Source organism: Cucumis melo, chromosome 11 (genome assembly GCF_025177605.1).
Source record: "Cucumis melo cultivar AY chromosome 11, USDA_Cmelo_AY_1.0, whole genome shotgun sequence".
NCBI classification, from domain to species: Eukaryota; Viridiplantae; Streptophyta; class Magnoliopsida; order Cucurbitales; family Cucurbitaceae; genus Cucumis; species Cucumis melo.
The window spans coordinates 7,850,581-7,878,357 of record NC_066867.1 but is presented as its reverse complement, the minus strand read 5'-3'; the positions used below and the strand labels follow the sequence as shown (position 1 = coordinate 7,878,357).

The following is a 27,777-nucleotide window of genomic DNA, read 5'->3' as shown; positions in this document are numbered from 1 at the left end:
TCTATAAAGAATCAGTTCACACAAAGTTTTTCCATAGTTTCTCCACCAAGCCAACCCAATTAAGAATACAACAGAACAGAACCTTGCAAACAAACCTAGAGAAAGGAAGAGAGAGAGTGCAACAGAATCCCAATAGCATTTTTTACTGAAAGAAAAGATACCTGTTGTATGAACGGAGGGTGATATACAATCATGATAAAGATCCCAAGGAGTTCATAGTTTCATACAGATAGCTTTCAAAGGCTGGTGCCAAGCAAAGGAAAAAGTTTATAATGATACAAAGTATGCATTTTGAGGGGGTTGGGGAAGCTGGATCAGCATACCTTGTAACAGGTATCCTTCCCGTTATTTTTTCACTAAAGCAGAATGAATGCCATAAATACTGTTTCTAATTTCCCCCCTTTATTCCAATGAACTGAATCCGAATTCATGGGGCTGAATTCTATGATGGCTGCAAATTACACCATCAGGGCAAGTATCTAAACTGTCAACTACTTTAAAAATCAAAATGAGTTTGAGTTAGAACAGAGGATGTACACTGAGCTCATTTTGTACAATTACATTTACAGCACTGTATTGAGAGGGAGGAACACCAAGAACCTAAATTGCTACCTGACTAACCCAATTCATTAGCAATTTCAAGATGGGTTCTTCACAATCTTAACATTGCTGTAGAAACGCTTCAGGTCCTTTATAGCCTTCTCCTCAATTTGAATTGAACGAATCGAAGATGGTGTGTCAACTTCTGGTTTGAACCAGCGGTTTATTCCACTGGAATCTGATGGAGAGCCTTGACCAGAAGTAATTGAAAAGCCAGCTGTTCTCACCTTTGGACTATTTGATAGTACTTGTTGTTTTCCTTTCTGCGAGATAAGAAAAACAAATAGCAGTGTCAGATTCCTGCTTGAATAAATTAAGAATTGACTTCAACTTTGAACTAATCCAAAAGAACAGAGAGATGAAAAGCTGGCCTACCTGCTGCATCTGAATGTCCCTGAGAGATGGCCGAGAAGGGGGAGGAGTGCCAGATGCAGACCAGGGAGGAGTGTTTCTTTCTCCATCAGTAACTTGAAAGGCTTGACTCGGGACGACAGGTATTGGCTTGGAAGACAAAAATGAAGCAAATCGAATTTTCCCTTCGCTTTTACAGTCCAAGAGATCAGCCTGTTCTTTGCTCTCACTCATCTGCTTCCCTATTGTTTTCCTCTGCTCATCCTGAATTTCACGCAAGGTTGTAGACCCCTTGGCAACTTTAGCCCCACCCCAGGCTGGGCCTTCCATTTTAGGCGGTGGGGGGGGTGCAGGTGCAGCTACATCTTTGGTCATATCATCAAGAGCACCACTCAAGAACATCGACAGCCCACCCTTCCTATTCTTCTTCTTCTTCGTAGCTGTTGGATATGAATTTTTATCCTTTGACAAGTCTGCACTTTTCACCAAACTTGAATTGCTTTTCTTCAAATTACAAGTGGATGACTCAAAAGTATTAGTATTGTTGGCTGTTTCTTCAAAGATGGTGTTGTCTCCCTGTTGGATATAATCAATCAATTTTAAGTCGAAGAAAAATAAACGAAAATCGCAATCAAGGAGGGTAAACACAATGCAGTAATCTAGTTGAAACTAAAATGTGAAAAAGGTCGAGCCAGGTACAAAACAACGGAAGACCACAGTCATTACTGAAAATTTGGGCAATGTAGTTTCTAATCAAATGGCCGTTTGGCTGCTAGTACTACATTTTGTTTTTGATGAAACAAAAACACCTTTACGACTCGGAGACAAATAACATATTTGAGTAATAATTTCAAAAACTTCCTTTTAGTTTTTTGGCCTATTTAACAACAATTGAAATTATTTTTACCTCAACCTAAACAATAGCACCACAACTCTTCAAAATAGTTCAAAAAATCAGAAACTTGTTATCGAAGGGGCTTAGCTCCTAACTGAGCTCCCCCAAATAATAGAACAAACAAATAAAATTTCAGCCTAACCTTATTCTTGGCAAATGAAAGCATTTCAACATCACAGGACCCTTCTATATGATCTGGTTCTACAGCAGATTTGGTAAAACCAGCTGAAGTTTCCAAGGGTTCTAGTTTGCTTTTGTTCCTCCTCCTATGTTTTTTCGATGCCACAGTGTTTTTATTTCCTTTGTCTTCTGGAGCCATTAAAGATGGTTTTTCCAGCAGGTTACCCACTGGAACACCAAGATCCAGAAGTGAACTTTCAAGGGCAGTCTTGGTTTGGAGCTTTGCAATTTGTTGTTCATCAAGGAGATATCCACAGGACTGTTTTGATTCAAGCATCTCAATTTGCTGCAACTTTTTCCGCAAGGCACGAATTTGTTTGGAAATGGCTTCATTTTGATTACCTTCGTGGAAAAAAGAATCTGATCTTCGTTCCATTTCTTTTGTCATGTTACTCATCAAATGATTCTCTCGGGACCTTAAAATCTCATTCTCACTATCCTCCTCTTCACTGTTAATAATGACAGGCAAAGTAGCAGTCGCAGTTGGGAGTCGACGATAGCTCCATGGCTCAGATGACTTTAGGTCTAACAACTTCTCGAGCTTAGCCATAACATCAGGAGAAGCATTGGCAATAGCTTGTGATGCCACTGTAAAAATGTAGTCAAGGTTCCGAATAGCTATATCCTGGAACCAATTAGCAAATTAAAAATTAGTTGCAAAATATCCTATAAGTTCATTACATTAGGTCAAATTTGAAAATTTAAAAAAAAAAAAAAAAAGAAGAAGAAGAAATGGAACAGTTGTATTAAAATTAAAGTTGAATTAGAAGTTTGGCCAAAGTGGTTTGTTCGGTTATAATTTGGTTCATCTGGTTTCAGAATTTTAAATTGATTCCTATGGCTTTGGCTTAGTTTTTGAATTAGGTTTTCAAAGATTCAAATTGACCTTTATGTTTTGATTGAATCTTCCAACTCATTTTCTCCTATTTTACTTAAACCTAAAACCTAAAAGAAAATGTAAACTCTTGCCCATGAAAAATAAAACATGTCATGTTTTCAATATAGTAATGACAAAGCAATAGCCTTGAAATCCTTGTAAGATTTGACAAACATAGGAACTAGAAAGTAACTTCAAACCGAAGGACCAAATTTGTAATTTAATCTAAAATTAACAATGCATCCAAACCGAGTGGTCGAGCCTTAAAACACCTAGCTATGGTCAGAACCATAGAGCCAAGATGGCAACTTATCTAGAATACCTATATACTATCAACTAAAGAGCCTACAGCAACAATCAAAACTGTCTAAAACAGACCTAAAAAAGATTCTAACAAATTTCTAATTACTTACTTTTATACTATAAGCAAAACAATTGATCAAGAAGTATATTATAGTGAAGAACAGGAAGACTATCACGTGCAACTCTCTAATTCGCAAAAAGTGGCAGAGAAGTACACTGGAAATCGTGATTAAAGAAACATCTAGTAGAAGTGAAACAGAAGTATTCCCAATAAAAGTTACTTTCTCAGTATCTATGTCTTCATATTCCATACCTCACAGTGCTTTCTCAAATCATTTGCCTCAAGTGAATCTGCAATTTCAAGCAGTTGAATAGCATTTCGTGGTTCCACTAAACTTTCTGCAGCCACTTTTTCACAAAGACTTTTCAAGCTAGGCACACAATGCAGTTCAGTGGCAACTTTTGGGGAAGTAGATGACTCGATAGCAGAGTCAATATCATGAAACATCAAATCTTCATCGAGCTCATGTAGTTCATCCGTACCACTGGAACTATGGTTCTTTGAAATTTTGTTCCCGTTGACATGGTAGGCAGGATGATAGAGAGAACCAACAATCAGTAAATGTGTTTCACCAACTGACACTGACGTAGCCCTCTTTATCCCATGCAAACGTGTTGCAGCTGGTGGCTTATCCTTGCCATTCTTCCCATCCCACATGAATACATCACCAACAGATGTAACAGCAGCAATCCAGTACTTTCCTGCTGAAATGCTGACCACATCTCGTCCACAAAGTGAATATAGCTACATGAAAGGAAAAACAGATCACACATCAATAAGTAACTAACAAGTTGGTTCAGAAGAAAAGAAATAAAACCAAAAGATCAAACCTGTTGGCATCTAAGATCAGCATCTGAAGAATCCCAATAGAATATCGCACCATCATCCGTGAGAGCCATGCTATGAACCATCCCGGCAGCAATGTTAACCACATGAAGCCGTTTCATTCTATGAAACTTTAGCGGGGTGTTCCCACTTTTCTTCAAATTTCTGGCAATTACAACACGCCTAGGAGTAACAAGCCTATGTCCCCAAGTGTAAACCTGCAACAACGTGGTTAGAACCCTCTCTCTAACTAGAGCAAGCAGATATCAACAGATAATTCATCTGCTGTTATAGAATGACAAGATGTATGCGCCTAGTCAAGTTAATTTCATTAAAAGTTTGAAATTTTACAAGCTCAAAAGTCTAAAGATTACCTCTCCATCAACCCCTAAACATATGGTGTGAAATTTAGCTGCAGCCACTCGAGAAAAGACCTTTCCCTTTAGGTATTCAACCACTCTGGGAGTGTAGTTAGAAGCTGAGTTAGAGGTGCCATAACCAAGTTGACCTTCCCTATTGCAGCCCCATGTAAAAATTTCACCAGACTCAGAGACCACAGCAGTGTGTTTGTTTGCAGCAGCGACATCAACAATTTTAGACCTCAGAGAACTAACTCTGCGTGGTGTGGGTTGGGTATCAACAGAAGTGTAACCGAGTTGACCCTCTGCAGATCATAATTAGGAAAATCAGTAACCTCCGAAGTCGATAGTACAATGGGCATGGAAAGCAAAAGCAATTTGTTCCAACAGGAATGAATAACGAGCTCCAGTCACTATCCAAATTTATACCCTATTTCCCTTAAAAACTTCGCACGTATGAGCTTAACGGCAACCAGAATACTTTACCTCTATTAGATCCCCAGGTGAATACTTCACCACCCTCTGTGGCAATAACCGTGTGATGTTTGGCAGCAGCAATTGCTCTCACACGGCGAGAACCTAAACCAAAAATCACCTGTCGAGGGGTGATAACCGCAGCTTGACCACTGTTATGAATGAAGTCAAATGTATCTAATGAAAATATGTGGGAAATTGAAGGCTAGAAAAGAACATTCAGCCTTGTTTCTTGTTAAAAAAGAACATTAGCCAATTGTAACAGTGACAATAGCACATCAGTATTTCCCATTTGACTGCCCAGCTCTCTTTAAGTCCAGAATCACTGAATTGAAAAATCGATAAAGAATGCACTGCACTCCTACTGCTGACCACTCTATACTATATAAATTAACACAAGAATTCAAACAGATGACTGAATAAACTGAACGGTACGTGTATGTACTTACTACTTCCATATTTATTAGAAGTTAAACTCTTAAAAAATTGTCAATAATGAAATGAGCAAACAGAAGGAAATAAAATGCATCATATGGAATTGAACAAAGACTCAAACCTGTGAATATCGAAGTCAGGGTGTCCAAGTCGGCCTCCCCTTCCAAAACCCCAGGTATAGACTTGTCCACAAGCACTGACAGCTACACTATGAAACTTGGAGGCAGAAATCAACTTGATAGAAGAACCATGAAGAGAATCTATTTTACATGGAAGCTTTTGGATGTGTTCATTGCCAGTACCAAGTTGGTAGTTAGTGCCACTACCCCAACTAAACAATTCTGTGGCAACTGAGAAGTGAAAATGAATGGGTTGAATCAATGATCAGTGTGATTAAGTTAATATCAAATGGAAGGCTAAGAAGCCACCTGAGCGAGGGTCACCTCCCACGACCTGCAATACAGGTCCAGAGAGAAGATCTATTGGTGTTCTACACTTGGAGTCCTCCAACGTGATAGAGGCACCACACTGGAGAAGGATGCATGCCACTGCAAGATGACCAAAATGTAGAGCTCTGTGAAGACTGCTCCATCCAGATTCACCATCCTGAAACAAATTATTGATGGTCATCCATAACCCTATGAAACTAGAAAGTTAAGAAACCAGTAAAAGCTAATTGGAATTTTTTAAAGACTCCCAAGAAATCCAAGTAATGTTCTTAATATTTTGAGTTAGCTTCCACTTGAAGAATGACAGGTTTTTTTGGCATCAAGTTTACCTGGGAATTTGGCAACTAGGAAAACTTTAAGGTATGAGGTAGTAGATAGTTCATGTCTTGTTACCTCTTGTGCGTGAAAATAGTTTTTACATTATCCTATTTCTTTACAAACAACTGGTTGGAGTCTTCGGGCAATCTATGGTTCATAGATAAGGTAGGGCCTGGACTTTCACCTGAAAGGAACAATAGGGTGATTTGTGACGAATCCAGTGATATGATAGAAGTTCCAGAATTAATATATCAAAAAGGAACGCAGCAGCCTGGTGCTCCTTTAACGCTGAATTCAAAGACTATTCAATTCCAAAGACTATTCAATTCCGGATATTTGTCTCAACTGGACTGTCTTCATTCGGCATTCACCCTTAATGGAGGCTACGGCTTTTCTGAAGACCAGTCTTCTCTATTTTGTTTCTTTTCTTGTATTGCTTTTCTTCCATTTATATGGTCTTTGCATGATGGCGTTACGGGATGTCAACCTAGTTGAGATGTCCAAGTGTCTAGGTATCTGATCCTATCTATCTATTTCTCTCTCTCTCTATCTAGGCTTCTCTATTATTTTTATTGTATAATTCCCTTAAGATTCTATCAATAAAGAAGCTTGTCTCCGTTTCAAGAAAGTATATCTGATTGTTCTTATTTGTGTTTCGTTCCCTCTCATTCTACAATTATTCCCACCTTAATATAATTAACTCAAGTCCAAATACTTCCGTAAAGTCCTACTAAGAGTCAACAGGGCAACTTTACTACTAGAATTAACATGTTTGTTTCTTATATTCTTTCATTTCTATCCATGAAAGTTGGTTTCTCATAAAAATTATTATGATAATTTATAAATAAATTTTCTTATAAAAAAAGAGAGTTTATAAATTAATTAATTAATTAAAGGAAAAAAAAAAGTGTTTCTCTTTTTAGGCAGAAAACATAAAAAAATAAAAAATGGTATACTTCCAGGAATCTTGAAAGATCCTCAGGTTTCTTTTCAACAACTCCCACATTACCCCAAGTACAACATTCAAACAAAGAGTTCGACCTAGTCACTGATCTAGGATATCCTACAAGCATTGAGAAATGAAATCTTCAAAACTTTTTGAATCAACAGACAACTTATTATTGATATTGAATGATTACAAAAAGAACAAAGAAAAGTTACTCCCTTCTGAAGTCGACAAAACTAACCCCAAACTGTTAATTTTTAATTATTGCTATTTAGCCACATTCATTCTTCTCTCGATCCACTCTGAGTCTGAAGATCATCCTTCAGGAAAAAAAAACCTTTGATTTCTTTCACGCCAAACCTCCCAAATGACTTTTTGAAGGCATCTACCCATATCAAATTGGCTTCATTTTAGCTGTATTCCACACAGAAAACTGAAATAGCTGTGCTTGGAGCATTTATCTAAAAACACAAGTTAAATAGGTAATCTTGATCTTCACTTGTTCTAAAACAAAAAATGCACATATTAGTGGCTATCTCATCTGTAATCTATTTGTTGTGTGTAAGCACACCCTTATACAAAATCCATAAAATGTACATCTACTTTGGACTTTTCAATTTCCAGAAAAAATTTAGAGACCAAGGGAAAATTAATGAGAACCTTCACTAAAGACTTCCCCAAGAAAACTCTTTAAGACTACAATTATTCCTTCTTGAACTAACAGAAGCTCCTTTAATCGCAGCAAGTAAATCATTTCATTCATCTATCTCCTCCTCAAGTAGGCAATAATCTTAACAAGTAAAGCCCACATATCCACTATCACCTCCTCCAGTCAAATTTTCCCATCCTAGGAAACACCTCAAAAGACACAATACTTGTTAAGACAGACTTTGACTACCTATTCAGACATCATCTCAAAAAGAGATCTTCCATTTTCAACCAACCAAGAATTCTTTTTGTTGGACACTATATTTTGACATCTCATCAAGTACTTCTAAAACCCTTTTCTTTGATTTGTAGACCAGTCATGTTCATCCTTACAAGTTACCATGTATACTACCACCTTGTGCTATAATAGCAAGGTTGGGTAATTTTTCTTTCTCAAGCTACCATTTCCAAAATGCACCACATTCCAATGGCTTAGATATTTCGGGGCATGAGAAATAATGCTGTAGAATACAAAGGGTAATTTATTTCGAGAAATAATGATTAGACATTACATACACTACTCTCAGATCTACAACTAGGCAAACACTAAAGAATTGGATGCATAACTTTTCAACCCTTTTCCAAAGTCTTTGATTAGAAGCCACTGAGAATCACTTCTCTAATTCTCAAAGTTAAAGACATGGATATTGCGTGATTGTGTACAGGCACTAACCTAGCTGTTGGGTTCAAAATCACCAATCTCAGCTGAAATTTGCTTTCTTAAAAACAAAGTAATGTACATTTTATTCAGCAGCATTGTGTGAACTAAGTTAAGATTGATCCTTTATCTAAGGACAGGATATTTTGCATTCGACACTCCATGAACTGCCTCTAAAACCTTGTGTGCTGTCAACTTTAAAGAGGGGCCTACAAAAAAAAAGGACACAAACAAGGACATAAAAAATAAACAATAAAAAGTTAAAAAAGAAAGAAGCTGTCCCCATTGTGTGCTCTCTCTCTCTACCTCTCTCTCCTTGTCCTTTTTCTTTTTTTCAAATTTTTAATAAGAGATGAAATTGTATTGAAGAACCAAGAATGTACAACTTATGGGCAGGGGTAGAGCTTCCCAGAGAAGGCTGCTTTAAATAAAAATTATTCCAATTGTTCAAAAGCAACAAGATTGGATAATTACAAAAGAATTTTATAGCTATGGCACAATCAAGTGGTCTGAAGCTGCAAATTTATAGAGTATTGAATTAAAGAGCCTTTTGTTTCTTTCTAACCAACAACCCCAAAGGAACGCTCTCTGAGGCAAAACCCCAAAGTTGCCAACTTTCTCCCGTTGTTAGAGAATCAGAAAAATAAAGGGTATGTACAACAAACGTTGGACAAGATCCTTTAAAACAGAGTATTGGAATGAGCCTCACTCCAAGACTGAATGACTCAACACCTCTAAAAATACTCATATTTCTTTCAAGCCACAAAATTTAAAGAATGCCGTGGAAGACCCAAGCCCTATTACAAAAAGGCAGGTTAACAAGCTCCTCCTCCATTATATCACTATTTACTAGGATCACAGGGAATCTAATAAGCTACCACAAAAGGTAAGTGTATGCATATCATATAGAAATTAAACATTAGCACAAGTCCTGAAATTTCCAAGTAAATAATTTATATGTTAACTAATAGATAGTCGTAATGTGTCCTTAGTTTCAAGAGTAAAGTTCAGTCCAAAAGACTCAAATAAACAGAATTAGTTTATTTTTTTGCATTTCTTTTAGACACAAAGGTTGTTGCATGAGTTAAAATTAGAGACAGGGAACAAATGTACATTCATGCTAAGAAAGCAATAGATTCTCTTTTTATGAAAAACCAAACTTTCATGGAGAAAAAATGGAAAAGAAAGGGGAGAGATGAGAGACCCACAAAAGGGAACTAACTGATAATTAACTGGATACTCAACCCAAATCTGACATAAACAACGTTAACCAACATACCCTAGCATCAGGATCAGCACCAGCCGCCAGAAGCCGTCTTACAATAGGAATATGATTTCTCCAGGTTGCAATATGAAGAGGAGTGAGACCAAATGGGTTCCTTGCATTAATGTTTCCCCCGTTCCTCTTCAGCACTGCCAATGCTGAATCCACATCTGCCAATGAGCCTTCATGAACAATAAGCCATAGATCTTTCTGAGAACTCACTGATGAAGATTTACGAAATGAAGTCTGTACATTTTGCTTCTGTCCTTGGGGTGAAACTAGCACATCCATTTTTTAAGATGTGCAGTAGTCTAATTTACTTCCCACTATAAACTTTTAGAAGAACAATAAATAAATTCTCCTCAACTCTTGAAACATCTATGACAACTGCTTAAGAATGAGTTGTTGGCCGTGAATAAAATTAAGATGTCAATTGACAGAAATCTGGTACGAAGAAAGTCCTTTCGACCAACTTATCTTCTACATGAAAAGACCTCCCTTCATCTTAGTCCATGTCATATTAAATATCCCAGACTAAAATGAACCTATAGGTAATTAGCATATTCCTTCAATGGATTAAAAAGCATCATTTCATGTCTTCATAATTACCGAGGCCACACAATATAGCAGCCACTCAGAAAACTAATCACTTGGAGTTGGGACAAAAAGAAAATCCACGTGCAAGCAAGTGAAGCAGAACCCTGCATTTAAATATCGTCTATCAGTATGGTTAGCTTTCTAAAACTAAATTTAAAGTAAAAATAAAGTAAGAAAAAACTTGTAGATGAATTGGATCAATGATGACTAAGGTTGGTTTATACACAAAATAGAATGAGCTACCAAGAGAATAAAAGAGGCAAAGCACAACAATTTTTAGCTCAAGTAAGGAAATCAAATAAACATATGGTGAATTTCAATTATTAATGATGAAGAGAAATTAGAACATTCATCAGCCTCATAAAACCAGTTCATGCCTATCTACAGACTACTAAGTATGGTACTTCCCTTATTTTCAACAAACCGTTGACAAAGAAGAATATAAAGGTAGAAAGTGTCTCAGAAGCGTCTCTTCTATATCATTCCAGAAGAAAATGCACCAAGGGGCAACCAATAGTATACAAATGCAGAGAAAAATCATGAACTCAGAGAGCAAGAAGAGAACATTTTTGAAAATTACATTAAGTGATGAAGAAAAAAAGAAAACTAGAGAGCCCCATTCATAGTTCTCCAGTGGATTCTCATTCGTCAAAAGAGACGCTTATTTGCAAGCATTCCTAAAGAAATCCCCCAAGATCACAGAAGATGAAAACCAAGAAAACATCAATAACAGTTGTCAAAAAATCAGACACGGATCCATCTCCTTGAAATGGAAACCGGGTCGAGCAAAAATAGAATTTTTCCCTCAAAACGAAACAACCCCAGAAAAGAAAATGCCAACTATATCCAAAAACACGCAACAAGTCTAGACTAAAAAGCTGAAAGCAAACACCACCACTTTATCAAAAAATCACGCCAAGCACCCAAAAGAAATGGTTCTCAAAAACAGCTCAAGATCCTGAAAACAGACCAAATCCCACCTACGCTTCCATTCCAACCCGACGAAACTCTAATTACAGGATCCAATTACGAGTTACAACAATTGAAATGAAAAGGGGAGGTGAAAACAAGAAAGAAGAACATAAGAACGCAGTGGAAAACCTTGGAAAGATTGGAGAAAACAAGAATAGGCTTCAAAATTGTAGGATATGAAGTGAAGATGAATGAAATATATCAAAGAGAAGAATATACCTGGAATCAAAAGCGCAGAGTCTGAGAGATGAAGAGAGAGAGGAGAAGAAGAAGAGGACGAAAGAGAGAGAGAGAGAGAGAGAGAGAGAGAGTTTTCATCAGAAGCCGAAGCTGTGTTTCTCAGAGTGGGAAGGGCGGTTTGGTAATTTATGGTGATTTGACGGAAATGCCCCTCGAAGTTAGGGAAAATGACTTGCGTTTGATGATGGTTGGTGTCGTCGGGGAATTGTGATGTCACGTGCCCACGATCTTTTCCAGTGTTTCTCTTCTTGACACGTGGACGCTCTTCTACTTGACATCTCACGTCATTCACCACCTACAAAGCCAACACACGAAATTACTTCTTCGTTATAAAAAAATATTTACGGCCCTTCTATCGGTCTTTCTGAATTTTTTTTTTAAATAATGTAGTTTATGAAAGTATTATCAAAAATAGGGCCGATCGAAAAGAAATGTCAAAAATAGGGTAGTGAAGTCGTGTACCGGGTACACGACTTCACCAAAATCGTGGGACACCTACACGATTTGAGTCGGCATCGTGAACGGCGGCCACGACAAATGACTGGAGTCGTGTACGTGGTACACGACTTCTGACTGGCGTCGTGTACCACGTACACGTTTTCCTGAGACGTGGCAGTCAACAGTCAGGTTGACTGCCAGTTTGTCGGGTAGCGAGGAAATCGTGTACGACGTACACGATTTCCGTACTGACAGATGGCAGTCAACAGTAACGTTGACTGCCAATTTGTCTGTTAGCGCGGAAGTCGTGTACACCGTACACGACTTCAATCACGTGAACTTCCACGTGTCGGGCATGCAGGAAGTCGTGTCCCATTTACACGACTTCCCTGCCTATAAAACCCCCCCACCCGATTTCATTTATGCATCCTTCAATCCATTTCCTCTCTCAACAAATTTCCCTTTCCTCTCTTCCTTCATCTCAACAAATTTCCCTTTCCTCTCTTCCTTTTCTTCACTATCTTCCCAAACTTCCTCTTCTCCTTTACTCCTCAACTATTTTCTCTACATTTCTTCTCCATCCAACTCCATTGAGGTAAGTTTTATTATGTTGTATATATTTATTTATTAGTTGTATATTATTTTTTGATATTTATATATTTGTATTTATTAGTTATATATTGATTTTAGGTTGTTGTATATTTTTAGAATATTATTGGAATAATTATTATTAATTATGTATTGTTATTAGGTTGTTAGATATATATTTTTCTTTATTAGTTGTATATTAGTTTTAGGTTGTTATATATTTTAGGAATATTATTGAAATAGTTATGTATTGTTTTTAGTTTGTTATATATTATTGAAATATAATAATAATAATAATAATAATAATAATAATAATAATAATAATAATAATAATAATAATAATAATAATGATATTAATAATAATAATAATGTATAATAATAAATAATAATATTATTATTATTGAAATATTATAATAATAATAATAATAATAATAATAATAATAATGATATTATTATTATTGAAATATAATAATAATAATAATAATAATAATAATAATAATAATAATAATAATAATAATAATAATAATAATAATAATAATGTATAATAATAATAATAATAATATATAATTATAATAATAATAATTATTATTATTACGGTAATAATAATAATCATCATCATAATAATAATAATAATAATAATAATAATAATAATAATAATAATAATAATAATAATAATAATAATAATAATAATAACAGTATGGTTACTGTGTCTGTGCTCATGGAAATGATAAAACAACAGTATGGTTACACGGTTAAATACAGACGGGTGTGGCAAGCGAAGAGGAAAGCTTTGGTTGCTGTTTTTGGTGATTGGGACAAATCGTACAATGAGCTTGATCTCCGACAGGCATAGGTGCATTTGCTTGATCTCCGACAGGCATAGGGGCATTCTTTCTGCCATTAATAATGAGGAGATAGGTTGGAGTGAACCACGAGCATTCCATCGATATTGTCTTCGTCATGTTGCTAGCAACTTCAATAATAAATACAAATCGAAGCAACTAAAAGATTTGGTGTTTAGGGCAGGTAATCAACACCAAAGGCGCAAATTTATAAGAAACATGAAAGAAATAAAACAACTGAACCCAGAGTGTCTTGAATTCTTTGAAGATATTGATTTACAAAAATGGACACAGTCTCACGATAATGGGTATCGATATGGGTGGATGACAAGCAACGCAGCTGAATGTATGAATGGGGTATTTAAAGGAGCTCGTATGTTACCCATGACATCTTTGGTTAGATTAACATTTTATCGCACAATTCTGTATTTTGAACGCCGAAGAGCTGAGATAAGTGAAGCAGTTGACCGTGGCGAAGTTTATACAGAATATGCGATGAAAAAGCTAAAAAAATGGGAAACACGGGCTTCTGCACATTCAGTGACATCCATTGATAGAGAAACCCAGACGTTTGAGGTTCACACGGGTATGAGTATGATTTCTCCATATAAAGGCCAGCACACACAGGTTGTGAGTTTGATGGAAGGGACCTGTTCGTGCAACAAGTGGCAATCTTTTAAGATACCATGCTCCCATGTAATTGCAGTTTGTAATTACATGCACTTGACGTATGCAGCATACATTGATGAATGCTACTTGTTGTCGAACTTCAAACAATGTTATGCCGGTCGATTCCATCCAATCCAACACCCAGATTATTGGCCTGAGTTGTCATTCACCGAAGTTCGCCCAAATGCAGACTTACTTAAAGGACCCGGCCGACCGAGAACAACAAGGATCCATAATGAAATGGATTGGAAAGAGTCTGGTCAATCACTCAGATGCACTATCTGTAAAGTCGAAGGACACAACAGACGTACCTGTCCTCAACGTGCATCTTCTTCTTCAAGACACTAATTTTAGGATGTATTATAGGATTTTATGATGTAATTGTTTGATGATGCAATTGTTTGATGTAAATGCTTCTATGTAATTTCAGAAAGCTTTAATGAACTACTTCTGTATTTTTATATATACATTTGGGTATACTTTCATAATAAATGTAAATTAGGGTTTACTGTATACTTTTGTTTTACTGCAATTACATAATGGTCTTGCTTTTCTTCTTCGTGTAATTAATGACATTATTTTTTATATTATTTGCAGAATGGATCCTGGTCCAGTTGATGATAGCCATCTATATCTACAGGCGACCCATAGATCACAGAGCATATGGGATACCTCCTCCACCGTCATCTTGAGTTGTCGGAGGAGAGAGGCAGCGTCTCAGCGCACCATCCCCTTCGACCAGCGTATTGCACCCTACTTAGAGGCTGCTGGATTCCTCGGGGTTTCCCAGGTTGGGTTCATGCAGTTAGATTGGCATTTAATTACTGCATTGGTCGAGCGTTGGAGACCAGAGACCCACACATTTCATATGCCATGTGGGGAGTGCACGATCACCCTGCAGGATGTTGCAGTACAGTTGGGGTTGCCAGTAGATGGGGAGCCTCTAACAGGATCATTAAGGTATAATTGGATGCTTATCTGCAACGATTACTTGGGAGTCGTACCGCCTGACATGAAAGGTCAGCGATTGAGTCTTCCGTGGTTGGCAGAACAGTTCGAAGAATTGCCACCAGATGCTGATATTGTGAGCGTTCAGAGATATGCTCGTGCCTACATCATGCAGTTGATTGGGGGCTTTCTTTTCGCTGATAAGTCAAACAACTTGGTCCACTGTATGTTTCTTCAATTCTTATTTGATTTTGACCAGGCCGGTACGTATGCGTGGGGCGCTGCGACTCTCGCATGGTTATATAGGGAACTCTGTCGAGCGAGTAATGCACAGTCCTTAGAGATCGCTGGCCCATTGATGTTGCTACAAGTATGGGCATACGACAGATTCTCCATTATAGCTCCACAGAGAACGTTGCAGCATTCAGATGGTCGACCTTTGAGTTTCAGGTACTATTTAATATATATGTTGTTTTTTTAATAGAATTTGCACTATCTATAATTTATTAATTGTTTATTTCACAAATTAGATGGAGCGGTGTTCAAACTGCATCTGAACAGTCAGGGAACATGTTGCTCATATATCGATGGACATTTGATCGGCTGAGTCGGTCTCAGGTTAAATATTAACCAAATGTTCTATAATTTTATTTTTTGTTGACTACTGACGTTTGTTTTTTGAATAGATTAATTGGACACCATACACGCCCGACATTATGGCATCACTTCCTGTTAGATGTCAGAGTGGTCAAGCGGTTTGGACTTACGTGGGTCCATTGATTTGTTTCCATCTCGTCGAGAAACATCAACCAGATCGCGTATTGCGACAGTTTAATATGTTACAAACGCCACCAGCGATTAGCTACACAGATCAGAGGTTGCATCAAATAGATTTAAGGGGTAAACATGATCAAGATTGGCGTCGGATTCATGCGGAACATATCGGAGTGTGGAATTCGCGATATGATTTTCGGGTTGAAGCACCTACTACAAGCGAACCGACGGTATCAGAGAACTATTTTGTTTGGTATAGGTCGATTACCAGACGCTTTATCACCCAAGAGGGAGCTTTCTATCATTGCATGGTAAGGATTTAATATGCTTTGTTTTATACATTTAATCAAAATAAAACAATAATTTGGTTTGTATTACTTGCAATCTTTCAGTATGATTTTGTTGACGAAGTACAAACTTTCTCCGTGGAACACGATATAGAAGCTTTAGGGCAAATATGTGATAGAACCACAGAGCGCGTAGATCACATTATTCAACAGACTCGACGACTTACTGTTGCTGACACAGATCGTAGACGCATGCGACGTAGACGACGACGGCAAGGCGATGATGTCGTAGAGGGTGATGAGGATAATTAAAAGTTTGTAAATTAATTTTGAATTCTTGTTAATTTCAATTAAAAATGTATAAGACATTGTTAATTAATTTTTTAAATGTCTAACCTTTTTATAAGTATGGTAGTTTTTTACTAAGAAATTTGACTACAAACTCTTGAAAACTTACACATTTAGTACACAAACAATTTATCTGGATTCAATTGAAATTTATAACATATCGTTTACACCGAAATTATATTAAAATCTTCATAAAGGAAACTAACACAAGTATTTGCTAAACATAATTTGAGTTGTCATCCAATAATAATTCTAATAATAATAATAATAATAATAATATTGATAAAAATAATAATAACATAATAATACTAATAATAATAATAACAATAATAATAATTACAATAATAATAATAATATATACTAATAATGATAATAATAATAATAATAATAACAACACTAAACATAATAGTAGTAATAATAATAATAATAATAAAAATTAAATAACAACATACTATTAAAGCACAGAAGTCGTGTACCGGGTACACGACTTCTTGCCACGTTGGACGGCACTTGGACGGTCAACAAGTCCAAGCTGATGTGGAAGTCGTGTACCCCGTACACGACTTCCATGGAAATCGTGTATGAGGTACACGATTTCATGGTAAATCGTGTACCTCATACACGATTTCCTTCCAAAAATTCCAGATTCACTCTATTTTTGACAATAGTTTGCCCCATCACCCTATTTTTGCAATTTCTTTTCACCTCACCCTATTTTTGTCAATAATTTCAAAAAATACCATATTTCTACAAAATACCCGGTCTTTCTTTACCCCTTCGTTCTCGAATTTCTCTTTTTCTTTTTTTCATGTTTTTCTTCTTTTTTTTTTTCCTTTTATCAGACTATTATTTGATTAAAGATTATGTATCAAATATAAAAAAAAAAAAAAAAAAAAAATTTACTTTTATTTAGTTGTTCATATCTAAATGATCTTATACCAAACAATGGTTAAATCTAAACGATTGTGTACCAAATATATTAGGCGATTGTTGTCAACGGCGTGGTTGACAAGGCATTTTTGTGTTTTTCATGGTGGGCGGTTTTTTTCATTTTCGAAATTGTTCTATACATGTAAATATTTTAATGGTTTGTTATATTCTTGAAAAGACCCCTAAAAAATACATAGAAAAATTATTTGGTTAATCCCATTTACGTGTTTAACCCCAAAATTTTTAAAATATATCTTTTTGATCTTATTGTTTATATATTAACTAAGCTTATCTTCGATACTAAATCACCTTTTCTTATTTTACGCTACGTTTAATTTAATTTAGAGTTTTTAGTCTTATTTTATTGTTTATAGGAGCCATTAGACTTAACTCATAGTATTTGTTACTTTTTGAACTTAATTGACTCATTACACTTAATGTCAATCAATAGAAGATTTAAGCTAATAATGCAATTTTATTGCATCTAATGTTCTCATTTTTAGTAAGATAATTTTTTTTGTTTGATTCTATAGTTTGATGGTGATTGATTTTTTGAAAAATTTTTTAATTGATTTAAAGGTTTCTTTAAATAGAAAAAGAAATGTTGAAAATTATTTTAAAAAATATAGCAAATATGTGTATGACTGAGTCATAAATAGTAACATAATTATAATTATAAATGAATCACGAATATTGGAAAATAAGACAAAATAAACCAAAAACCTTATGATGAAAATAAATTGAAAGGTTTCTTCAAATAAGGAAAAACAAATTGAGAAGTTGGCAATTATGGGCCTAGAAATTTGTTGGACAGTGTGAGTTGCAATTACATGTTTACCCTAATTGTAGGATTTAATTACCATTTTACCCATCGATATTTTAATTTGAAGGGACATCTGATTCTTGACTTTTCATATTCACATTCATATTCTTTGTTTTTTGCATTTACATATTGGACCAATAACAAAAATGCGTGGATGCAAGTAATCCCATTTTTCTTTTTCTTTCTTTATTTATTTTTATTTCCCAACAACTAAAATATAAAAATTCTTATAATATAATTCTAACCTTTTACCAATCACAAACATTAATATTTTTTATGTTATGTTAGAAATGTATCTCTTTTTTTTTTCTTTGGTATTGAGGCATCTGATTAGCTAATTCTATTTTTTTTGTCACAAGCAAAATACTTTCATGATCCTCTTCACAAGTTTGAGATGGCTACAATAAAGCCCCTAAATACACCCATGGTTGTTGGTGATATCATTATGTTTGTATGATAGTACTTTATTTCATTATCCATCTTTGTACAGAAGTATCGTTGGTGCTCTTCAATACTGTACTTCAATCAGACTTGGTATGTGTTTTCCTGTTAACAAAGTTTGTCAGTTCTTACATGATCATACTGTGAATCAATAAACTATTGTTAAATGGATATTGCATTATATTATTTATAGGTCACTAGTTCTTTGGGTTTGTCCTTAACTAAATCTAGAGATTTATCTATGACTTGCATTATATTATTTATAGGCCGCTAGTTCTCTGGGTTTGTCCTTTACTAGATCTAGAGATTTATCTATGACATGTTACATAGATGCTGATCAGGGAGATTGTTCTGATGACATAAAGAAGTAATAGTGTTTCTTGGTTCTAATTTAATCTCTTGGTCCTCCATAAGCAAAAGGTTGTTTCTAGATCAGTTGAGTCTGAATATAGAAGTACGTCTAATGTCACTACTAAAATTATTTGGTTACAGTCCCTACTCTTTAAGATTGGCAATATTTCTTCCTCGATTCCATTGCTACTTTGTGATAATATAAGTGCCACACATTTGGCGACAAATATGGTTTTCCATAATCGCTCCAAGCACGTAGAAATTGATCGTTATTTTATACGTGAGTGTGTGGCCCTTCGTCGACTTCTTGTTTGCTTTGTGACTTCAAAAGATCAATTAGTTGATATTATGACTAAGCCCCTAGCTAGCACCCATTTTTGTTGTCTCAGGAACAAGCTCTCTATTCAACATCGGCCAGTTTCGCTTGCGGGGGGACGGACAATTATATTTGTGGCTATTTTTCCTATTGGCTTATGGTCTTTTATTTGGTTTTGGTTATATTTTCTCAGCCTCTTTTTGTGCTACACATGGCCTGTATTTTCCCTATTTAATCTTGGACCTTTGGTCTTCTCTTCTCAATGAGAAATACGAAACTTACTCAAAGAATTGAAAAACCTTCATGGTATATTAGGCGTATCCATACTTTTTCTATATTTCATAGGTTAGGCATGCTATTTTACCATTTTTGCAAAAGTAATAAATATAAAGATATGAGTCTAATTTTCAAAACTTATTTGCGAAATCTACAAGAAGATATTTTAGAATTTTAATATGATAAAATACATTCATATCTTCAACAAAAAATTTTAGTTTTCTTCTTCAAAGTTTTATAGGAGAATTAAACTTTTGACTGCACAAGTACTATAACAGTTAGGTCAGGTTTATTTTGACAATAAATTTTTTATTACCGTAATACTTTAATATTTTATTTCACATTTCATTTTATCCTTTAAAGTAATTTTTTTTCATTTCGATGGAATATCACATCCATTTTAAAATAGAATGCTTATATGGCAAGTAATAATGAAAATAAATGTAATCATTTACTCATACCTCTTTGTATTACATTGTTTTCTTAGGAGAGCTTAAATGAGAATCTGTACTATTGATCTTTTAGTAAAAAATATATACTTTAATCTATTAAAATAGTCTCAAGTTTGTACCTCTAAATATTATTGAAGTATGAGTTTAATTTATGTATTAAAAAACTGTCTTCAATAAGTATAATTAGTTTAGTAGATACCTAACTTTATCCTCAAATGTAGGGAGGAACTTTTTTTTTTCTTATATATATATATAACTTTAGAATGACTAGATCTAACATCATACAATGATAATTCTAAAATAATAATAATAATAATATTAGTAGATTAAGAAAATCCAATGATTGACCATTCAACCAATATGACTTTTCCAAGAGGAGAATAATTCTTCTATAGAAAAAATCAAAATAAAATTCAGCCCTTTTTAAATAATATTTTTCATAAAGTCAGAACACTTTAGGAAAAATAATAATCCAAAAGAAAACTTAACATATGCAAAAATGGAAAATTTCAATGGGGATGCAAATTTGTTTAGTATATTTTTGTGTTTGCTTACTTCAAATGCCATGTCATTTTTTAATAAACTTCATTTTAATTCTGAATCCCTGCTTCAAATTTTCAATTTTGATTAGTAAATAATAATAACAATAACAATAATTTATATTTTAATAAACACTCTACAAGATAAAAATATATAAAAGTTAAAAATAATAATAAGAAGATAAATGGAGACTCTCTTTGACAAACATCGGGTTGTGTGAAATTAAGTTTATTTCTTTTCAATTTCTTGTAAATCAAAATGTTAAGTGTAGACCAATTGTTATGTCGCGAAATGACTATTCTTGTCTTGAAAGCAAATTGTGATACAACTTCGTTGCTAAATTGTTTTTTGTTTTTTTTTTTTTTTTTTTTTGTCAATTGCTCTCCAGAATTAATACAACACGTTCATTGAAAGAAGATTAGAATCAAATGGAAGCCTTACTCAGACAACAGGAATGAAAATAGAGATACATTACAAAAAAGAAGAAGAGGGGGTAGGGGGATTTGTATGCCTTCTAAAGGACTCAAACATTCATGTTACAAAACTCAACAAAAATATTTTCGGAGCTAAATTAAATATAGAAAACATTTCATATCAGAATTAAATATTGAAAATGTTTCAAACCTAGATTAAATACAAAAAAAACCATATTCAAATGTTGGGGGAATCAATCACTAACAAACTAATTTTCTGATAAGTCATTTCAGTAATTGACTAATCATTCTCACCGTTGCTTACAATGAGTTGTATATTTTTTAAATAAACGAGTTGGATTCTTAGCAAAATACCAAAAATAGAAACAAGTTCGAAAATAGCTAAAACTTGTTTGGTTCTTTCAAAACATTGGTAAAAGGTATCAAAGTAAGAATTTTAGAGGTAAAATGAGTATTTATAGAATAAATTTTCATAATCTAAAAACAAAAATATCACTTGACTACTAAACAAATTATCAACCATAGGTACATGCATGCTCTGACATTCTCTAGTTGGATAGTCAGAGCCTCATATAACAATGTGTCAAATCCACTATTCATCATTGAATTATCATGCTTTAGATATTATGTCCTTATAACATAACTTTCTTTTAGTAGGTTTAGTAGGTTCTCAATTGCTTCACTTCATTAGGCTTGATCGATCCTTTTCCTCGTTCGAGAATCTCCTCCCTTCTTCTATTCCATCCCTTAGAGTGATCGAGCTCTGATCAATTGATAGAACTACGTCTCCTAGCTATACTTCCTCACCAAATCCTGCAACTGAAGCTACTACTAAAACTTCAACTTCAACTTCTTCTTCAACCTCGAACTCGTCCTAAACTGAGATGGATGCTTCTTGCTTTGACAAGTCTATATCAAATGATTCGAATCATAATAGCTAGTTTGAAAAATACTATTTTAGTCTTCGAAATAATAAGTTTAAAAGTCTTTATTTTTTTATTAATATTATAAATATTAACATGACATTTTAAATTAATTTTCTCTCTTCATCCGATATTTTCCTCTTATATAAGAAAAAATAATTTTAATAAAATAAATTCATTAATTTATTTTCCACCAAAAAAATAAAATTAAAAAAGAGAGCAAATTGACTGGCAAAAAAGTTGACCAACTTTTTGCTGATTGTGTAAGTTAGCATGAAAAGAGATAAATATAAATATAAATATTTGGGGAAATTAATTACATTAAAAAAAAATAATAATTAAGGATTAAAATTAATCAACTAAGTGATGGGCTCCACATGGAAGTTGAAAAGGCAAAGAGTAAGAATGGAATAAAAGCCAAATGACAGGTACACTTCACATGCACATCACGTGTTCTTTTTTCCTCCATTACTTCATTCATTTATAAATCTATTATATATTGGTTTATTTTTCAAATATCCAAATATAAATTTAAATATTTATAAATATAGTAAAATATTAATCTCGATATACACGACCAATAATAATTTATCTTGATTTATTATAGATTGGTTGTGATATTTTACTAATTTTTTTTAAATATTTCCAAAAATTTTGTAAATAATTTATCTTATATTTTTTTTGACTAAAAAATATATAATATTTCCTTTTTGGTTAAATATATAAACAACAAGTTATTATAAATATTATAACAAAATAGATGTTCTTGTGTTGTGTCTTAAAATACCAAGTATCTCATTTCTCTTTGCTCCATGCGTCTTAGTGAATAATGTGCAAATTATTCATGTCTTATGCTATATAGTACATGTGTCTTATGATCAAGGGTTGAAAAACTGCGATATGGTGCTATAATGAGGTTTTCGATAGAGATAACGAAGGTGAACAATTTTTTCATGAAGATATATCAAAACGATTTTTTCATTTTGAGGATATTATTGATATAAACATTGGCATATGTGGATTTATCAATAAATATAGTGAAAATATTGAAGAAATATCGTGGATATGCTACGAAATTAACATATACATGAGAAAAGTTTTTTTGTTTTTCGTTTACTAAATAACAACATTTTCCATCTCAATTTTCTAATTAAATTGTTGATCAACTTTTTTTTCAAAAAAATCAACTTATTCGAATAGAGGTGGTCAAGCTCCGAACAATATTGAAGAAGGTCAACAATACAAGGAACTTAGCCGTTCATTAAAGAATCTTAATCCACCCATGCAACAGGTATAGGGCTCTAACCATGGCCATATGGTTGGTGGACTAGGAATTGGAGCAATAGGAAAATCTTTCATCATCAATAAAAAATTCATACATGATAATACTCAAATTGATGCAAAATCACTAATTTCAAGTATAAATGGAGGGGACAAGTTTGAATAGTCATTATGGACATGGACAATATATTTATAAAAATAGTTAATTATTGTTATTTTCATAGTACTACAGTACTCATTCAATCGATTGTGGTTTCTATGATTATATTGACGAGTGTAACATATCAGTTTATGCAAGGAGATCTGGACTTTCTTGGAAAAGTGACGAAGACTCAAACTCATAGCCTCTATATTGTTTGCATTCTTATTTTGGTGGAATATAATATGGTTTAATTAATCTAATGTATCCTCCTGTTGGTAGCATTGAGGTTGATGTTGAGACTCATGGATGACATACTTCCAACTATGTTAGAGATTTACTATGACTTGGAATAATATTGTCATTACCAAATAAATTATGCAAATGTTGGGTTAGTACCTCACACATTATCTTCTTACTATTGAATCTTGTATTTAACTTTCATCTTATATGACCTACACTTTATTAATGAAATATTTAGTTCATAGTTATTTGTTGGTTTTCACTATTACAAATAATTCAATTATTCATCATATTTGGCTTCTAATTATTGATTTATGTACTTTAAAGTTATAGTTTGTTACTTAAATAAACTGGTTCTAAATTTTTACTAAAAAAATTCACAATATTATTATAAAATTTCAAGGTATTCGTGATTTTTTCAGAAATCCATTGATATCTAAGTATTCGTCAATATATTTGTAAATTTTACTTATCTATATTTCTGCCGATAAAGATATTTCAATACTTGCTTATCACTACGTAGCTATAGTGTCTAGGTAATGTCACGTTTTAGTTGCCAAATTGTTTATAAATAATGGTATTTTGTGAATTGTCGCTATGTGAGACAATTCACAAAGAGAAAAAGTTACTATGTAGATATGTTAGATGAAACATTTTCTACCTGTTATGTCTCAAATATTCTTCTAAATCAGAAATATCAAGAGGCGTTTATTCTGAACTCATTTCATGTCTTATGGATGGACAAAATAATGACTTATCGATAAAAAAAACGTAAATCGTGGCCAACTAGTACCATATCATTGAAGTGAATGTTCAATTTTAACAATGTCAATCGAGGTCGTGACTGTCACACCCCCTCTTTAGCACACCTTCTATGGCTCGAGAAAAATGTGTGAAGTCAAGAAGTATTGACTTTCTATACTTACTGACTAACTTTACTTAAACGACTCGCTCAAATCAAAAGCAATAACTTATGAGAATTTACAACATATTTCTGATATACACAATGAAAAATACCCTTACCACTAGTTTTGGATCAAAACCGTTAATGTTTTGTTTAAAAAATATCTTTAAACTATTAAAAATTTTAATAAATACCCTTAAACTTAAAAAAGTTTTTTTTTTCTAAAAAAAAAACTACTCTCACAATTAGTATATGAGCTAAAACGTTTAATATCTCGTTGAAAAATAATTCTAAATTAAAAACGTCTCTATTGTTGGTATAGTGATAAATTTAATGGATAAACGAGCATGGCAGCAGAAGAGAATGAAGACATAACACTCTAATTTCATCTAATTAACATAAAATTAAAAATTAAGCAAAAAAATAATGTCAAGAACACTAACCTTTGAATTCAAAATTTTCTTTTGCCGTTTTTGATCGTTTTCGCTGATTCCAAGACGTAGACGATCACAAGAGTCTTCTCTACTATCTTCTGACTTTAAAACATGATTGTAGGATTAATTTGGTGATCGATTTAATGTGTTAATTGAAATTATGAACTCTTTCTAATTTCTTTTTCAATTCTCCAACTCTTTTCTACATGTTGATCAATTAAATGAGTATACATATACATATTCCATATATACACTCCAACCACATGGAAAACTTGCAAGAGATTGACACTTAGTGCAAGAGTGGAAAGTCCCACCTCTAGACGTATGAATTTGAATTTGAATTTTCCACTTATTAAGTAATATTTAATAATAATTATATTAAATTAAATCTCAATCAATCCAATTGAATTAATTCTAATCTCTATTTGAATTTTTTGATATTTAAATCTTATTTAAATCTTATTTGTTTCTAAAAAACTCGTTAATTAAAATAATTCGGACTATTCGAATTTTCTATCACCCTATTCTAAATTTCATTACCATAATAAGCCAGTAGAGGGACCTGGTGAACCTATAGATTATGAGCTTTAACGATCCGAGATTAACTGACTAAACTCTTTTAAACTATGTTAATCAACATTTGTTAACTAATGAGTCATTTATTAAAGTCTCGTAGTTGCACTCTTCTTATTATAAATATATTTATGTCCACTTGATATAACTGTGATTAATAAATTAACCCTTCATAGGTTGTTCGTAATCTCAACTGGGTCAATTTACCATTTTACCCTTGAGATTACTTCTTGTTCTTTAAGCACTATTGGTCTTCAAATGAACAACTGGTTTAAGGTCCAACCTATAAACCGAATTCGTCTCGAGCCAATGAGAGGGGTAAGGGCCCCTTGTTCAAGAATTAGATTTAGTGAGGAACAACCTATCTATTAACTCTAAAGAGATCATGAGTGAATTCCATCCTGCACCCTATCCACCTAGTCTTACCCTTGAAATGAGAGGCATATTGGGTGAGAGCTGATGAGCTACCCTCACCTATGCAAATCTAAGAATAATCTCATGTGAATAGGAGTTCATAGTTAGCTCAGAATTAAGGTTAAGTTACCTAGGTCATCAAATTAAAAGAAATAGCCAGTTCTAAAATGCCACAGTGTTATAAACGTAAAAGTGACTATTTAATGGTTTGATCTTATGTGAACTCTTTACACAGGATGCACCAACTTTCATGTCTCTATATAAACAATTTAGGATTACATTGTTTGTACTAACTACAAAGCATGTTGCATCCATAGTGTTACCAGAATAAGGCACCCAACCTTATTCATATACTATAGATCGTTTAGAGTATGAACTCAAACTTGATCCACATTTATGTTTCTACATAAAGTTCAAATCTATAAAATAGCCTTAAGACCTTAGTTTATTGGAATCAAGATCATAGTATTCTATTTTACTAATAAATAATTAAATAATCAGATTATTGAATGTAATTTATAAACTACGAGTTTTATGACATAAATTCCAACAAAATTTATTTAAAGTTGTTAGATTTTATAAAATTGACATTATTTGTTGTATGACTTCAGATATAGGAAATGTCATTGTATTGTTGTTATTTTGAAAAGAAAATAATGGTTTACAGATGATTATACAAAATATTTTCTTTATTGGAGGTTGCCTTTTATGTTTCTCCAGCTAGCATGTTTCTTTATTCAGTGTGCGGTTGCTATGAAAGTTAGAGTTGCTCGTTAGGATTTTGATATGCATATTTAAAGGACACATAGTCCTCCAGTTAGAGTTGGCCGTTCAGTTTGTCATAAAAGCAACATTTGTATTATCTTATTGTAGTTGTTCCAATTTGTGTTAGAATAAGAGAATGCTACATGTATTGGGACATATTTCATTCTCTTTACTATTGTGCATTATGATTTACTGAGAATCCCTAAGCCTAAATCATTTGAAACATATGAGATTTTGTTCAATAGAAAGACATAACATTGTGAGAGGAGGGTTTTACAAGATTAAGGGGAGCTCAAGTTCTCTAGAGAGGAATCTACGTGAATAACAAACGAAAAAAATTTAAAAGTGGAATTAGTGTCAATAAACTAAATTAAAAAAAAAAAAACTCAAACACCAAATTTAATATTAATAAACACAAAATTGAATGGGATAGGGATAACATTTTAAAATTTAGAGATCACATACTTATTAAATTGAAAGAACTTATTAACTACGTACTTGAAAGTTTAAAGAGAACGTTTTTAAAATTTAAGGACTTTTAATAGACACAAAATCCAAAGATAAAGAAACTTTTAATACACTCAGGACAGATAAAAGACAAATGGAACAAAATTTACAATATAGCCATATGAACAAGTAGAATGTGGTATGGAGCATGGAACTTCCTCTCTCACGTCTCTTTCAATTCACCATTTAATACTCTGAGTTTTATGAAGTGTAACATCATATTAACTATCTAGCAGGAGTAACCTATACACTTTTATGATTTGTGGTCACATTCTTTTATTCCTCCTTTTTATTAGGTATGAACGTTTTTGTCAACAACTTAGCTCAGGGTTTTGTTGGGATTTTTAATGAAATTAAAGTTTTAAGACCCACTCAAAGAATTGGCCTCACATGCTAAACATAAAAATAGAAAATAATAATAATAATCAAACAAACAAATGAATTTTCTAAATATAGAAAAATTAATCAAACCCTATTTACAAAATAGCCCCATATAATAAATATTGACACAATTGTACTATTTGATAAAAGTTATAGAAGTCTATCATTGTAAAAATTGATATAAATCTATTATTGATAGAGATTGATAGAAGTTTATCGGTCTCTCTACTAGTAATCTTTTTGT

The 27,777-nt window shown here is 33.3% G+C and overlaps 1 protein-coding gene across 3 annotated transcripts; it reads right to left on the bottom strand.

The window, feature by feature from the left end:
• Window positions 1–117: 117 nt before the first annotated feature.
• Window positions 118–11,647, bottom strand: LOC103501089 (uncharacterized). Of its 3 annotated transcripts, none has more exons than XM_008464583.3 (11): window positions 11,492–11,647; window positions 9,719–10,404; window positions 5,789–5,966; window positions 5,482–5,710; window positions 4,938–5,077; window positions 4,467–4,756; window positions 4,098–4,310; window positions 3,520–4,011; window positions 1,989–2,651; window positions 976–1,527; window positions 118–863 (listed from the first exon to the last, which is right to left on the bottom strand). In XM_008464583.3, exons 2-11 carry the CDS (start codon window positions 9,992–9,994, stop codon window positions 639–641), a joined length of 3,258 nt encoding a protein of 1,085 aa, XP_008462805.2. In that variant the 5' UTR covers window positions 9,995–10,404; window positions 11,492–11,647; the 3' UTR covers window positions 118–638. The 3 variants fall into 3 exon arrangements, with proteins under 3 accessions (XP_008462805.2, XP_050935369.1, XP_008462807.2); XM_051079412.1 differs by having other exon boundaries at window positions 381–863; window positions 5,482–5,701; XM_008464585.3 differs by lacking the exons at window positions 9,719–10,404; window positions 11,492–11,647 and adding an exon at window positions 7,084–7,284 and having other exon boundaries at window positions 381–863.
• Window positions 11,648–27,777: the final 16,130 nt, after the last annotated feature.